The 16,769-nt window shown below is 33.0% G+C and overlaps 2 protein-coding genes across 3 annotated transcripts; one reads left to right on the top strand and one right to left on the bottom strand.

Annotated features, from left to right (window-relative positions):
* Positions 1 to 1,269: 1,269 nt before the first annotated feature.
* On the top strand, positions 1,270 to 4,675 carry LOC103493665 (beta-fructofuranosidase, insoluble isoenzyme CWINV1-like). Of its 2 annotated transcripts, XM_008454510.3 has the most exons (7): positions 1,270 to 1,645; positions 1,785 to 1,793; positions 1,911 to 2,761; positions 2,854 to 3,012; positions 3,147 to 3,391; positions 3,481 to 3,571; positions 4,030 to 4,675. In XM_008454510.3, exons 1-7 carry the CDS (start codon positions 1,519 to 1,521, stop codon positions 4,240 to 4,242), a joined length of 1,695 nt encoding a protein of 564 aa, XP_008452732.2. In that variant the 5' UTR covers positions 1,270 to 1,518; the 3' UTR covers positions 4,243 to 4,675. The 2 variants fall into 2 exon arrangements, with proteins under 2 accessions (XP_008452732.2, XP_008452733.2); XM_008454511.3 differs by lacking the exon at positions 1,785 to 1,793.
* A 2,937-nt stretch (positions 4,676 to 7,612) lies between these two features.
* LOC103493666 (glutaredoxin-C6) lies at positions 7,613 to 8,580 on the bottom strand. The gene has a single exon (XM_008454512.3). It carries the CDS (start codon positions 8,435 to 8,437, stop codon positions 8,030 to 8,032), a length of 408 nt encoding a protein of 135 aa, XP_008452734.2. The 5' UTR covers positions 8,438 to 8,580; the 3' UTR covers positions 7,613 to 8,029.
* Between the last annotated feature and the right edge of the window lie 8,189 nt (positions 8,581 to 16,769).

Here is a 16,769-nt window from a genome sequence, read left to right as displayed (position 1 = left end):
ATTATAATTTATTTTTGTTTTCTTAGGTTATAAAATTATTGTGATTTATTAATTGTAAATTTTAATATTAATTTTTATTTTATCTTTAAATTTCAAAACTTTTTTCATTTACTTTTACTTCTTTCAAATTTAGTTTATATCATTTCTATATTTTACATAATTACTATTAGCAATTAATGATAATATTGACATGACTCGGGGATTTTTTAAATAGATGTAATCAAAGTATTAAATTTTCATCGTTATATCGATATTTTCATGTTTCTTTAAGCTCGACACTGGTAGAGATGAATCAATACTATACTCTCATTACATCATAGAAAAATCCACGAAATGAATAACATAAACATCAGTGTAAGAGAAAAATAAGAAAATACTTATGTACTTATTTATTTCATAAAAATTGTTTTATAAATTTTTAAAAAACATACATCAATATCAATATTTTAAACCCTAAATACAAATAGGAACGTGGGAATTAATTACAAATAATTTATATATAAAAAATACATAAGAAGAAAGGGGAATTAATTGCTGCAAAACGACAGCGTGTTGAGATGCGTGGACCACCAACGTGGCATTCAATAATTCCATATTCTTTAGATATTAATTAAGAAATCCCACGTGACACTTTCATTTACCCCTCAAACACATGGAATTAAATTTAATTATTGTTGTTAGTGTTACTTAGCTAATTTAATTAATTATCAGTCTCACAAGTCAAGGATACTTTATTCCAAAAATTCTATTATGAAAAGAAAAAAAAAAAAAAAATGTCTTGATTTTGATAATATATTTTTCTTTTTTGGCATTTATTTTATTCTTAAAATTGTCCTATTTCTTATTTTCTTTGAATGGGTCTCAACCTTTCAAAATAAATAAAATAAAAAAACTAACTTAAATTTAATGATAAACTTTTATAGACTTTTACAAAATTGCTTTTATCAATGTGATATATATATATATATAGGGGATGAGTAGGGGATTGTATGTTGATAAACATAGTGTAACATGTAACATGCCATAGTCCAAAAAGATAATCAATTATTGGCTTAGCATTGCAAATGAATCACATCAGATATTTTACTTTAAAAGAAACGACAATATTCCAACGTGGAATTTTGCCATAGGATAACCTTTTTGTTTTGTTACATTGTTTTTATAAAAAAAATTTCTTCACTGTTTTGCTCTTTTTGTAAGAAGATTCAAACAAATTTGTCCTATTATACTTTAATATATGAAAGAAGCATTATATTATTTCCAATAAACAAGTAATTTTGTCAAATCTGTCCACTCATGGACCGGTCCCTAGTGTACACGGATTTCCCATCTTCTTCTGAATTTCAGCTTTTCATTAAAAAAAAAAAAAAAACAACTGCAAATTCAAGAACTATCAGGTGAAAGACACCAAATCAACGATTCAGCCGATTGACCCTCCATTGATTCCGGCGACCCATCGCCGGAGAGTACAGCAAATCAGCACCTTTCAATTGGGTTCGCCATCAAAATCATAGGAGGATGAGGAAACCCTTAAATTGGGTGATTCCTCTTTGCTTTTTGTTGGCTTATAATGGAGTTGAAACAGTCTCAAATCAGCCCTATAGAACAGCTTTTCACTTCCAGCCTCCTAAAAATTGGATGAATGGTAAAAATCTCATCAAAGTCTCTAGTTTCATTTGGCATTTTTGCTATTTTTCTCTATTTGGAAGTTGACAATTTACCCTATTGATCCTATTTCTTGATGTGTTTTGTTGGGCTTTTTTTGGCTGATGATGACTCCAAAGATCCCAATGGTACAGTTATTCCCCTTCCCCCCCCCCCCCCCCCCCCCCAAAAAAAAAAAAAAAAAAATTTGTTCACTATTTCCCTCTTTTTGCTGTAGACAAGTTGTAATGAGTCAATAATTGCAGGGCCAATGTATTATAAGGGAGTTTATCATCTGTTCTATCAGTACAATCCTTATAGTGCAATTTGGGGCAACATTACATGGGCCCATTCAATATCATATGACCTTGTTGATTGGGTTCATTTGGAACATGCTTTGTCTCCAACTGAACCTTATGAAACCAATGGTTGTTGGTCTGGTTCTGCTACAATTCTTTTGGATGAACAACCATCTATCTTATACACTGGAGCCAACTCTAAAAACCAGCAATTTCAAAATTTAGCTCTCCCAAAGAATCGTTCTGACCCTTTACTGAAAGAGTGGATTAAATCACCTCAAAATCCTCTGATTGCCCCTGTTGATGATATTGATCCTTCAAATTTTAGGGACCCTACTACTGCTTGGCTGGGCCAAGACAGGTTGTGGAGGGTCATTGTTGGAGGGGAGATTGGGGGAAGTGGAATGGCGATTCTGTATCGAAGTGAAGATTTTGTGAATTGGACTAGAAGTAAGAGTCCGCTTCATTCGTCGAACGAAACTGGGATGTGGGAGTGCCCTGATTTTTATCCAGTAAGTATCAACGGTAGTAATGGACTTGACACTTCTGTTCACGATGGCTTAATCAAGCATGTGCTTAAGGCAAGTTTTAATGATACTGATCACTACGTATTGGGGAGTTACATTCCAGGAACAGACACATATTCAGTTGAGAATAACTTCTTGAGCAATGGCTCTGATATGCGATATGATTATGGGAAATTCTATGCTTCCAAATCGTTTTATGACAGTGGTAAGAAGAGAAGAATATTGTGGGGATGGATAAAAGAATCTGATAGTGAAGGTGATGATACTACCAAAGGATGGTCTGGCCTTCAGGTAATCCTTTGTCTCTGTCTCATCCTTTATTAACTTTATTGAGTCTCTTGTTACATCAATAGCTTACTACATTTAAATTACTTTATTCACAGTCAATTCCTAGAACCATATTACTTGGTGAATCTGGAAGACAATTGGTACAATGGCCAATTAAAGAACTTGAGAAACTACGTACAAAGCAAGTGAGTTTTAATGATGTGGACCTCAAAAGTGGTTCCGTATTCGAAGTTCCGGGCATTACAGCCGCACAGGTAACTATCTTGATTGTTCGTTGTTTCAGAATTTCAAATACCTGAACTTCCCCCCACAAACTCACCCTCAGAGAAGACCAGAAATGTTAGTTGAATAATGATAAAATTTTCACATGTGTTTCCTGTATACAAAGGCCGATATCGAAATTTCGTTCCGTTTATCTGGTCTTAAAGAAGCAGAAGAGATGAATTCGAGTTGGAATGATCCACAGTTGCTCTGCAAAGAGAATAATAAAGCATTGGGGAAAGGCGCAATTGGACCCTTTGGCTTGTTGGTTTTGGCTTCTAAGGATTTGACAGAACAAACTGCAGTCTACTTTCGAGTATTCAGAAACCAATATGACAAATATGTTGTGCTCATGTGCAGTGATCAAAGCAGGTTTGTTGGTTTACATATTGTTTAAATTTTCTTCTATATACTGCTTGTGTTATTGTTATGAGTGAGGCAGAGAGTCACAATTCCAACAGGTCTTCTCAGAGGGAAGGGCTTGAGAAAGCCACTTACGGAGCATTTGTCGACATGGACCCTCTTCGTGAAACGATATCCTTAAGAAGCCTGGTAAGCTGATTCACATTTGATATCCATATACATTAGAAAATAAAAAAGAAAATGAGAAAACACTTTAAGCAAAGTAAACAAAAACATTATCAGTTGATTATGATAGTCGGTTTTATGGCAACATGCCTAGTACAACAATAGCAAGGTGGAGATCGGTCGTCCGACTTCTAAAAACACAAGATCACTAAGTCAACTTCACTTTCGTGATGTTTATAAATCCGTTGATATAATTAAATTCACTATAATCCTTCAACTTAAAACTTCTAAACTGATGGAGATGATTAAATAACAGTAAATTGTAACGTGTTCAAATTCTTGAAAGATCGTCATTCTTTCCCCAATTAATATTGTGTCTACTTTTTGGTTTTCTACAAGCGAAGAGGTTAGAACTGAGAATATCGCTCATTCAACTTTTCGATATAAAAGCCTTGATTAATTACGTGTGTTGTATTTTGCAGATAGACCATTCTATCATTGAAAGTTTTGGTGGGAATGGGAAAGCCTGCATCACTGCAAGAGTATATCCAAAGATAGCCATAAACCAAGAAGCCCATCTTTATGCATTCAACAATGGAAGTATGGATGTAAGAATTTCAAGACTAAGTGGTTGGAGCATGAAGAGAGCCCAAGTTGTTCCCATCCAGAAGAGAAGAAAATCATCCATTGGTTGAGATATCAAAATTCCAAACGTATTTTTAGGTTATATTATTTTAAACAATAAAGCAAGCACACACACACATATTCTCTTTTAAACACAAAGTTAGAATCATTTAAAAACTTGAGATTAAAGTATAGTATAGTGAACAAATTGGTATAGTTGTGCTTCCAATCATGCATCTGAGTGAAAAGAAAGTAAAGAATACAACAGATTCTTAAAAGCAAGTGAGGAAGCAAATGTAGAAGACAGAATATTTTTTAGGGCAAATGGTTACAAACACTCCTACTATGATAGTAGTTGCAATTATCCGATCTTTATCATCTGGGGGCCTAATTTCCACGACTATTGTAAGTTAATTAAAGGGTCCAATTTTAACACTTGTAAAAGTTTCAGAATGTAGTTCCAACCACTACTATAACAATTCACTTCAGAAAACATTTTTGCAATTTGTCCCATTTTTAATATGGAATTGATCTAATATTAATTTGGTCTTTGTACATTTGATTTTAGTTAATTTTGCTTTGAGAACTTTCGAATGCTACCATTTTGATCCTTTAAAAATGAGAATGCGACCAAACTAGTCGCTTTCTAAAATTACAATAACCAAATGAACTAACGAAACAAGTACATGAACTGCAATAGTATATAGATAACTATAATTTAACTCATACTTTTCCAACACAACATCTAAAATAGCACATGTGACAAGAATTCTATGTCTAACAATTGAATTGATGTATTTAGTATTTAGCAAAGCCAACAATAATGTTCCAAAAGGTAATACAAGGAACCTTATCCACTGGGCCTCACACAATGGGCTTTTTATATATATTTTTTGACCCAACTTTGATCACTCTCAAGTCTCAAATCCCAAAACCAAAATTCCCTCTTCCCCTCTAACTCAAAAGAAAAGAAAAACATACCAAATCTCTTCACTAAACTAAAGAATTCGTCTTTAAGGGTATATTAAGACCGACTTGAGGAAAAAAAAATATTTTTCAAAAAACTCATTCGATAGTTTTATTTTTAAATACACTCTAACTCGACAAGAAAGTAACATGTAGTTTATGGTTAAAAAAATGAAAAGAGAATAAAAGAGATTCCATGACAAGGACAAGATCCAAAAGGGGGGATGACATTATTGGAAAGAAAGGAGATGGAATTTAATTAATGGGACATTGTAATAAAAAGGAAAAGTAGCTAGGAAGAACCTAAAATCCTAGCATTAAGGAAGTGAAAGTGGGGAGGGGATGAAGACATTATATTATATGAGCCTAGTTGGTATGTTTTGTTGGTTCAAATTTCGCTGTCACGAGGATGAGTTTGATGACCCACATTAATAATAATAATAATAATAGTAATAAATCATATTATATAATTTTATTACATAGTTTTTATGAACATTGATGTGAAGGGTGAAAGTGGTAGTAGTAGTGGTGGTGGGAAATATTTAAATTGATTAATTTGGAAGAAAAAAAAACTCAATAATTGGGTTTGAAATTTTAATATATATATATATATTTCTTCTCTTTTATAATTGTGGCGGTATCTTCATTAGATTCTTCTTACGTTATGCTTCCAAAGATTCCATTTACGATAACAACCGTGTTTGATCACCAACCCACTGCATGTTCGCCACGTGGATTTCACGATCTGATAGACACCCCAAAATGCACTGTTTTCTTTGGTGGGTGACGCTGTTGTCATCACCGATGGGTGTCGTTTCCAAGGAGAAGGGGAGAAAGAGAGAGAGAGAGAGAGAGAGAGATTAATTAAAAATATCATCTATACTTAATTTTAAATAAATGAAATGATTAAATGAGAGATAGTGGAGGATTTGGGACCCACTTAATTACCCTTAATTATCATCTCCTAATACTCCCATCTTCTTTAGTCTTTTCCTTAATTGGGATACTTATCGTCAAAAATCTTCTTCTTAAATAATAATAATAATAATAATGTAAAACCAAATAAGTTTTATTTATGCTTCGTTTCTAATAACTTCGATTTTCAAAAGTTTATTGCAAAAAGTAAACACTTTGTTTGATCTTTATGTAATATATTCCCTTCGTATTCTTAGGAGTTAATAGGCCAAGTTTGAAAGTCTAATTAATTATGAACATAATTCTTTATTAACAATTTAACAAAAGATCTACTACATCTAATAAATTAGGCATCTACCACCTAATCCAACTTCTAGGGAGAGGAATACTAATTAAGGTTTGTTTGACATTTCTAAAGACGAATTTCATATAATAAAAATTTATTTGAACGGATTATAGACAATTATGTTCAAATATATCAAATCTATATATATATATATATATATATATATATATATATATATATATTTATATTTATATCTGGTAGAGAATTAACAAGTTTAGAATTTCCATCCACACGTTATTGTTAAACCTTAATAACAATATTAAAACTTTAAATTTAGTTCATAATCTTTGTGAAATTTGTATATTTGATCACCTTCAAAGTGTTTACTATGTCATTATAACAAAAACCTCGATCTGTGAATCAATAACAATATATTAACAGATCTTTTATTTTAAAGACATGAGTATATCTCAAAGTTTTTATAACTTTTGAAAGAAATAATAGTTAATAATATAAACTATTTTCCTGATGTGTTAAAATCCGAATATTTTCTTGACCAAGAAAAGTTTTCTAAGTAAGAACAATGAATTCACTTCACAGCTTAAAAACGAAATTCGTTTATGAATTCATGAAGTTGATTTCAATTCATTCATCAAAATCGCAATTAACTTTTTTTCCCACAGTTAACATTTGATGAGATCTTGCTAGTATATAACTCGACATAAATACTTCGAACTGATACATGCTTGTTAGAATTAAGCAATGTTCCAATGTAAAATGTTTGTAATTGAAACTCCCTGCATGGTAGTCAAAATAAAAACAAGAAAAATAGAATTAACTTCAATTAAAGATTGTTAATTTAAATTCTTACCCCATTTAGAGAGATTTGCCAAAAACATGGAATTCAACAAAAAAATAATTTTAAAATTTCTAAATTGAACTAAAAAAAACCCCCTTTGAATTATTCCAAGCTTGAAGATATTTGTAGAATTATTTGGAGAAAATTGGTGTCAGAATATCTCAAGTACAGAACAGTAAGTACTACCTCACTATTACCTCGTCATTGTCAAAAATAAACAAATAATAACATTTAATTATTCATCTCTCCTTTAATCTAAACCACATATGACATATTCCCACCCTTTTTTCTTTTAATTTTCCTAAACTAATATTCCTCAAATTCAAAATTGAAATTCCCATTAAATTTATTAATCCTCCCTCATTTCTCCCATATGACAGTAAAGAAATAAATTAGAATTAGTAGTACCAAAGAGTAGAAGAAAGGAATAGAATAGAATAGAATAATAATAGATTACAAAAGTCTACACATTCAACGGTTGTGATTACTTAATAATTAATAAGGGACCCACTCAGTCACCCACTCCTTTCACTTCATTCATCCTCATCCGACCACGTCTCATACCTTTCCCCGCGAGTACCCTCTAAAACCCCTACTCGCCGCCACCCCACCGGACTTTTTCCCGGCATCATCTAGATTTCTTTTTTTTTTTTTTTTTCCTCTTCATCTTCTTCTTCTTCTTCTTAATTATTAGTTTCACCAAACCAAGCTTAGATAACTCCATTATTTCTTTTTTGTTCTCTCCATCCCTCTAATTAAGAGGGATTTTTTCTTTTTAAAATTACAAGGATAAATTTAGAAATGAAGGGCAATTGAGTAATTTCAACTATGATCATACCCAGAGAGCGCCTACTTCGACGAGCTTAGGAACGAGATGACCGCTGAGGTGGAGAGCGACGAGGGATTCAAGCCCGCCGAGGAAGGCGCCACCGATGAAGACGGCGGGAGTAGCGGTGGTGGTGGAGGAGAAAGAAGCGAGAGCGTGGATCTCGTCGTCTTCTAATTCGATGACGGTGGGGTGAACGCCGATGGTGGCGAGGAGTTTCTTCATGACGTGGCACATGCAGCAAGAAGTACGGCTGAAAATGATGACGGGATGTTCGGAGATGAGGCGGCGAATACGGGTGTGGGCGGATTCGGCGACGTCGATGGAGAGAGAGGCAGGGGAGGGAGTGGTAGAGGGTGGGGGAGATAAGTCGAGGTGGAGGAGGTCGTTGGAGCAGCGTCGGAGGCCTTGCATCGCCGGAGAGAATATGTAAGTTAAATTCAGAGAGAAATAATGGGTTATTTGTTGTTATGTCAACGGGTGGAGAAATTGGAATGGAAGGAGGAAGTGGTTTTATAAAAAACAGAGTGGACACTGCTTTTGCTCACATCACTCTTTCATCGTCTAATCCTTTTTTTATAATACACCTTTTCTTTTCTTTTTTCTTTCCACTACTCATCAAAAAATCAAAAGCTTGGTTTAAAGTATACTTCTCTCTCCTCCGCGTGTACAACACACGCTACCTAAATATTGTAATTGTAAAGTTTGAAAGAACAAAATTAATAGATATATTTTCAAAAATAATAATAAAAAACAAACTCTTTATCCTATATAACCAAAAATTACTAAAGAACAAAATTTATTCCATAAATAGTTTGGCCATATTGTCATGTCAGTTATGTAATTTTATTTTACTTCGTTGTCAACTATTTAAATCTATTTTTTTCTTATAAATAGACTTTGAAATTATATCATATAAAATTTTCGATGTTTAAAGATACAGACATAATTTAAGAAGGCTATTAACATATAATAATATATGTACATGAACAAAAGTTTACAAATATAAAGAAGGTGAGAGACTATATTTTAATTTAAAACATTTTAAAAGATAAAATAAGGGTTTAATACAATTATTTATAAAAACAAAAGTGGAATCGTAGTTAGGAGCGTGAATAACACGAAGGAGTAAAAGGAGGGTGGAGGAATTGGTGTATGATGATGGAAAGACAACGGTGGTTCAGGAAGCAGCAGATATTTGCCCGTGCATTAGTATTACTACTAGCGTGGGAAGAAAGAAGATCACATGGCAGTAAATGACCATGACGTCACTTTGACTTCGACGTCGAACGGTAAAGATTGCTCCTTGACGTAACCAAAACATAAAACCCGCCCCAGTTAAAAAAAAAAAAAAAGAAAAGAAAAAAGTCATCTGACGTGGACTACATGCGAACCAGTGGCAATGGGTCCCACCCCCCACTTCTCCTCTCTCTCTCATGACATAATCATGGGAGAGAAGCTTCAGTTTGTTCGTCACCATGACGTTCCCCCATTCCCTTACACGTGGCTTCCCCATTTACTCTCCTCTCCTCATGGAGCAATCCTGGGGCTGACCGCACACCCTCACTCCCTCTCCATAGTTTAAAAAAAAAAAAAAAAAAAGCAAAGAAATTAAAAGAAAAAAAAAAGAAAAAACTTTCATTTATTTATAATATTAAACTAAAGGGTATTTCATTTCCCATCTATCCCTGCCCACGTGGATTCCCAGCATGGTAACTTAAAATGTTCATAAGGCTGGCGTGGACCCTACCCATAAAGTCCACCTTCAAAATCCACCGTCCATGGTGGCAACTAGTGTGTCTGCCATATGTGGATGTGATGATCACTCCATTACGTCACTTTGGACCCTCTCCCTCTCCCCCAATCAAAACTTAATCAAATTTTCTTTTTTCCTATTATTATATCTTTTTAATACTATTAAAAAAACAATTAGATACATTGCATATTTATCATATCCATCCTTCTTAAATCAATTAAATTATCCAAATAAATAGTTTACTACGAATCAATCATAAATATTTTCTTAATTCTTACATCAAAATAAATTTTATAATGAACTAAAACAATGAGTTTAAAGCTTTATTGGAAAGTAAATAAAATAGAATTCAAGAAAGTTTAAGGTATACATTAATTAAACCTAATTGTTATTATAATACTAATCCCAGAATTTCAGTAGCTAGCTACCATCATTAACTACGTTATGTATAAATTATTATTTCATCCCCACAGTTTATAATAAATTTTCCTCACCCTTCCTTTTCTTTCTGTCCAATCATGTTCCAACCCCCTCCAGTACATTTCACTATTTCATTATGGTTACCCCACAAATTCTTTTTTAAATAATTTGTACATATCACCATCGCCCATTGTTATTTATGACTTTATGAGAAGAGGCCATTAATTATTTAATTATTGTTCCAATATTTTAAGTTTATAGTTTTCCTCTTTCTTCTTCTTCTTCTTGTTTTTATTTTTTTTAGGTAAAGACTCTAAAGATGGAACTCCCAAAACCGAAGGCTAGCGGTGTTTGTATGTGTAGTATTATTGTATTTGTGTGTGGCGTCATCCACCCAAAAAGGTGTCAAATCTCACACGCATATGATATTAAAAATAACTCTACAAACTATTCTCATTCGTCATACTCTACATCATCTTTATTTATTGCTAAACCCTCATTTTCTTCTTCTTCATTTAATGTTTGTTTGTGATCACACTTGATATCTTATTCAACTTCTGTTCCATACTCAGTACTCCTTCCTCTTTGACTGTTGTCAATAATGGTAATTTATATTGGTACAGTGATATTGCATTCATTGCGTTTTTAACTGATACGATGAGCAAATTTGACGAATTTAACAATGATCTTTTGTTTCTATTTTTCATTAATTAGGTAACTCGTGATAGTTATTTTAATGGTGATTTAACACAAAATGTAGTAATACAGAAAGAATGGGAAATACACTTTTTTGTTGTACTTAAGGTTGTACTTTTTATTGGGTGATTAGGTTTTAAAATGTTATACTTTTTAACTTTCAATTTTAAATTTGGTTTTAATATAGTTTATAGGTTTCTAAATGTTACGTCGATTTTTCATTGAAGACTTAATTTTAGTGTTTGGTTTCATTTTAAAATGATTGTTAAGCGTGGAAAACACAATGCTAACATGAATAAATTATATTTGCGCCAAAGCGATTAACAGAGTAGTAAGCAACCGTAAGAATAAGACATAATATAACCAAAAGTTGGTAATCCAATTTGGTATAATCACCCTACATTTGGGAGACCTTAAGCCCGATTGAAAAGATCATTTAGTAAGATTTAAAGGGTTTACAAGTACATAACTTATCAAAAAATAACTATTCACACAACTTTCACAAAATAAATGTTTAGGCTTTTCCAAAACCACTTGAAGTGTGAACAATGGAATCGATCTAGGCTCTCTCTATAACATATTCTTCATGCTTAATCCTTAACGTTTCAAAGTTCAAGCTCTCCCAAATATTTTCAAATCTTCTCAATCTAGTAAATCATGGAGTAAATAACAAGGTATTTAACACACATCACACAAAGATATTTCTCATAAGATATTCCAATGAACGCACGAACAATGCTTCAAGAGACAATCTTCTGTCAAAAGCAAACAAGGGTATGTCCAAGGTCAAAGACAAAAGGGTAATAACAATCTTCCAATCAATAGAATAGGCTAGGATTTTTATTTTGTTTAAAACCAAAGCCATAGTAAAATGACAATTCCATACAGTTCCATCAATAAAAAGAAAAGGAAAGATCTTCAAGAATATGTATGGCAAAAAAAAATTGCAAGCTAAAAAACGCAATAAAATGAAATTTAAAATTTAAAATTTTATCGATGATAAAAAAAATAGCAAAATTTAATCAAATTGCGATTTGTTTAGCAATTTAAAGAAGATACTTATTGAATTTTTTAAAATTAAATGTTTAAAGATGTGTTTGGAATATAAGTAGTTTTTGAAGAAATAAGAGTATTTAAAAACCATTCGAATATCGTTTTGTTTTGAGATTCAAATATCGTTTGATTTTGAGATGTAAATTAAAGATTTTTTTAAATTAAATAAATTAAAGCGAATCTTCCAACGAAGAATTTTCTTAAATCAATCAAAACGGATTTGAAAATTAAAAAAAAATATATGAAATATGAACCTAATATTTTCAAACTCAAATTAGAAAAAAAGAAACCAAATGATTTGAGGACTAAAGAGATATTTTTTTCCTCGAAGGCAAGTTGCGTGGAAGTGGGAATTTAGAATGGGTTAGAAAGTGAAGCACTTTAATTATTTGGGAGAGTGGAAAATGATCTTATGATATTGTAGAGAGAAGGAAGATGGAAAGTCTTTTAATTTTGCTATTTACAAGTTGTCCCTCAAGAGGAAAAAAAGAGAATACTAATGCCGACCAAGTACCACGTAGTATTACTTTATAGGATTCCCCTACCTCTATCATATATATATATTTGTCTCCTCTCCCTCCTAAACAACAAAAATTCAATCATTATTATCATTCAAAATAGTTCCATCAATTCCATTTGTCGATATGTAAATCTAATCTACGCTTTCAAGTGAACTAGACGGTTTGCAAGACAAAGATCTTTTACGTCAATATAGTATATTATTCAACACACACTCAAATAGTTAGAAGTTAGTTTCAAGGATCGAAAAAATTAAAGAGACTGAATTCTAGGGAGAATTTTCTTTTTTATTCCACTTAATAAAATGAGGAAGGTACATTTACGGTTTATACAATCAAAACCTAATTGAAGGTAAAAGAGTAATAACGAAATTACAATGTTCAAGAAGGAAAAATACCACGAGGAAGAGAAAAGATTATTGCAACAAATTCGTAACCAATTGTGATTTTGACATAGCTTTTTGATTGTGAATTTATTTTTTACTGTCATGACATTTTTATAAATCGAAACTAGTTGACTTCTTAATTTACCCTAGTTTTGACATTCTTCTTCTTCACGTATATGGTGTTAAATGAACTTAGTATTATATTATTGACCATAAGCACAAGATCTCGTTTTCGAACAATTGGTTTCGACCTCAACTCGACTCACGAACGTATGTCGCGGACTTTGGAAAGGATATAATATTGGATAATAGAACATATGGTATAATTTTGATAATAAGTTAAAGAGAAATACAATACAACCCACACGTGGAGACACACACACAAACACGTCACTCCCTCAATCCGGGTCGGGTCAAATGATTCGGCCCATTAACTTACAAAATAATGGGAAAATGCGTGTGAAGAAGGGAGAGTGTTCCTCAGTGGTTGCTTTCATCTCATTTCATCTCTCCTTAAAAATCTGTCGGCGCCGTTGGACATGGCCCGATACACACATTACACACACACACACACACATATATATATTATATACAATTTATACACCACCAATTTTATAACAAAGTATTCAATTTCGTTGACTGCCTTATCATGACACATGGGTGACGCTAACTGACATGACAGTCACAGGTCACCGTTTGTTCCCGCTTACGCATTTCTCTGAGATCTCTGTCGGCCTTCCCTTCTCCTCACCCATGTAGCCGGTAGCCCCCTCCCCATACCACCGGAGCTCCAATCTTCACCACCATCCCCACCCTACACGTGTCGTCAACTTTCAAGTCCGTAACGTGGGAGTGTTGCAAACACATAAACCCTTTTTTTAAATTTTTATGTTTATTTAGATTAAACTGTGGTGTAAAGTCGTGACTTTACGTAAACGATTTTAATTTTATTGGTATGGAGATTTGTCGTGTTCACACAAGTAATAGACATGGAAATTTGTGTAGTTATTTATTATTTACTCCACAGAAATTGCTTGCTTGCTTTTCATTTACGGGTCCATAAATTCTTTTTTATTTTTCATCTAAATTGAAGAAAATAGGGAATGAAATTTGGGTCGGAGGAGAAAGCGACAAGAAAGGGAAGGAGAAGGGACTCTTCATATTCGGAAAGGTTATTGAAATGCATGTGATGGGTTTAAGGTATTTTGTCTGTGTGTGTTTTTGATTTTATTAATAATATATAAAGTAAGTTTCAGACTATTGCATTTGGATTTTTATAAACACAAGTGGGGACGTATTTTTGGGTTTCTTGTGTCACATTTTTGCACTCACTTCCCCTCCACTTTTTTTGTTATTTATTTCTCTTGCTTACAAGTTTTTAAATTATTAATCACTAACCAACAAAACTCTCTCTTAATTCAATTACCCACCGTTTTATTTTGAGTTTCTCTTGTTTTTCTTTCCTTTTTCCTCCACTGAAACCCTTCCCCTATTGTTAATTATTTGTGAAGTTAAGTATTATCTATTAGCTTCTTTAATCAAACCGATGTGAAAATCATAAGTTTAGTTTATGTTGGGGGTAGATTTGGACTTTGGAAGACACCTCTTAAACACGTGGTTAAAGTCAAGGGTGGTGGTCTCATCCCAATCGAATAGAAGACAAATTGAAAATAGGGTCATAAGGTAGATTAATAAAACTTAAAAAGGATGAAACAATTGAGTCATTGTTTTGTCCAATTGGCTTTGCCTCAGCCTTGGAGGCCGAAGCCAACTTACCTATTTGTTTTTAAAAGGGTTGCAATTATGTTTTAAAAGATGTTAAAAAGAGAGGACAAAAGAAATTGGGCTGATTGTCTGAACCCCCCCTCCCCCTCCTCCTCCCATTGATGCCAACTTTATTTTATCCCATTCTCTATAGCATGTTCTCAGTAGGATTTTATATGGCTTTGTTGTGTGCCCCAACTCAATACTGAATAATTTGATATGCGAGTTATTTTCCTAAAAGGATGAATGCCACTATTATACAGAGCACCATAGTTCCACATCAATTAAGTAGTTCACTTCATGTTCTTCCCTAAATAGTTTGCTTCGACATTTGTGCTGAACACTAACTTGCACCACAGTGTTGCAAGTGATCCCTTCCCCAAAATACAAATTCAAAGACGGCAACATTAGAATGTTCGAATCTTCATTTTGCCAATAGTAGTTTACAGTTAGATTGTTGTCAATTTCATTTAAAAATTTTCAAATCTATTATCTTTCAATCGAAATTCTAGAGACCAAGCAAATATAAACCTTGAGGTATAATTTCTTTTTCTTTTAACGAAGCTTGCATTAAGGAAATTGAAGCTTAATCTATGGGATATTTGCCACGATTGCTGTCCCGTTGGATTTTACCCAATAGATCGGGTAATTTGGGCTTCAAATTGTTTGAATGAAATCTGATCGAAGTAAATTGAGGCCCAGGCCCATTTACAATTGTTAAGAACTAGAGGGCCCGGATGAATATTTCACGTTTTCCAAGGACCGGGCTACAACTTTCCGATCAGCCGCCGATCAGTGTTCTATCTTCTGTCTCCGATTGAAGCCGAGCAATGTTCGAAAGTATTGCTTCTGTAATAGTTTACTAGACCGGTTTTCAAATATGCCCGTTTGCCGCTACGGAAAGAGGAATATTATTAATGGCGACTACAATGTACGCCTGGAGGTGCTTTGATGCTGTTAGTTGCTACATTAAGAGCATGGTAATTTCTCCAGCTTCATAACCATATCAATTTAGTGCTTTGATTTCGTATTTGCAGAAAGGACTTCCGTTCGTTTTGATCAATGATTTGATAAATTTATCCTAGCTAGTTATTCGAGATTAGAGAAGTTATAGTTTGGAATTTTTGGAATCCTACTTGTGTAATTTGAATCTATGGCACTTTCTCTGATGCATTTTTTTTTTTTTTTTTTTTTTTTTTACTGTAGGGTTTGGTTGAAGGTTATCTTGATCGTTGGAAGTTTGCTAACTCGGCTGTTCCCGGTAAGCAGAGGCATCATGTATTTATGACTGTTCTTGAAGATGGTTGCTCTTACGTCGGTTAGTGGAGTGGGAGTGGAAATGACGTCTTTGAATGTTTTGCTTTACATAAGTGGTTGAATGTATGGTTGATTTTTCCACATTTTAAAATTCTGATTTGTTTTTTTTTTTCTGTTGTGGTTATTTTGTAGGAAATTCAACTTGCAATGTCTTGAAATCCAAGAGTAGGGGCCAACCAAGTTAGTTTTCCTCCATTGATTGGTTCTCTACTGCTTCTACTCTTGTGCTTTAGATATTTGTGTGCACAGTCTCTAAAAGAGACAACAAACACTTTTTTAAACGAAACACTCCCAACAAAGAGGGAACAGAAAAACTGATGTTATTTGTTTCTTTAAATCTCTAAAATGATAGTTGGATAGAAACCTAACTAAAATCTAGAGAAAAATAATTTAATTACTTTGTCAAATGGGGAAAGAAAAACAATTTAACCATTTGAGTTCTTAAGCTTTTTAAATTGGGGTCATGTCCTACCTTGTTCTTTTAATGAATTGATGGCGTGGCCTCCAATATGTTAGTTAACTTCTTTTTGTCTTTTATTTGTCGTTCTTTTTTCCTGTACGCTTATGAGCATTATAGTTCATATGTGGCCACAAATGTATTCCAATTTACTTAAAAACCATTGTTTTCTAGAGCTTTAGAAGTATGTATGTGGAACATTTTTAGTACTCTTTGCAGTACCTCCTACTTCCATTTAGCATTTGAGACATTATAAGTAAATTTCCCATATTGTTTTTTTTTTTTTTTTTTTAATTGCTTCTAAGAAAAGTGTCCCAGTTACCAATCCCATCAAGTGGTGAAGTATTGTTGGCCCAAGACCACTCTGGTTTTATCTGTA

The sequence above is a fragment of the Cucumis melo genome, chromosome 7, assembly GCF_025177605.1.
Source record: "Cucumis melo cultivar AY chromosome 7, USDA_Cmelo_AY_1.0, whole genome shotgun sequence".
Lineage (NCBI taxonomy): Eukaryota > Viridiplantae > Streptophyta > Magnoliopsida > Cucurbitales > Cucurbitaceae > Cucumis > Cucumis melo.
This window is presented reverse-complemented; position numbering and strand designations above follow the sequence as displayed.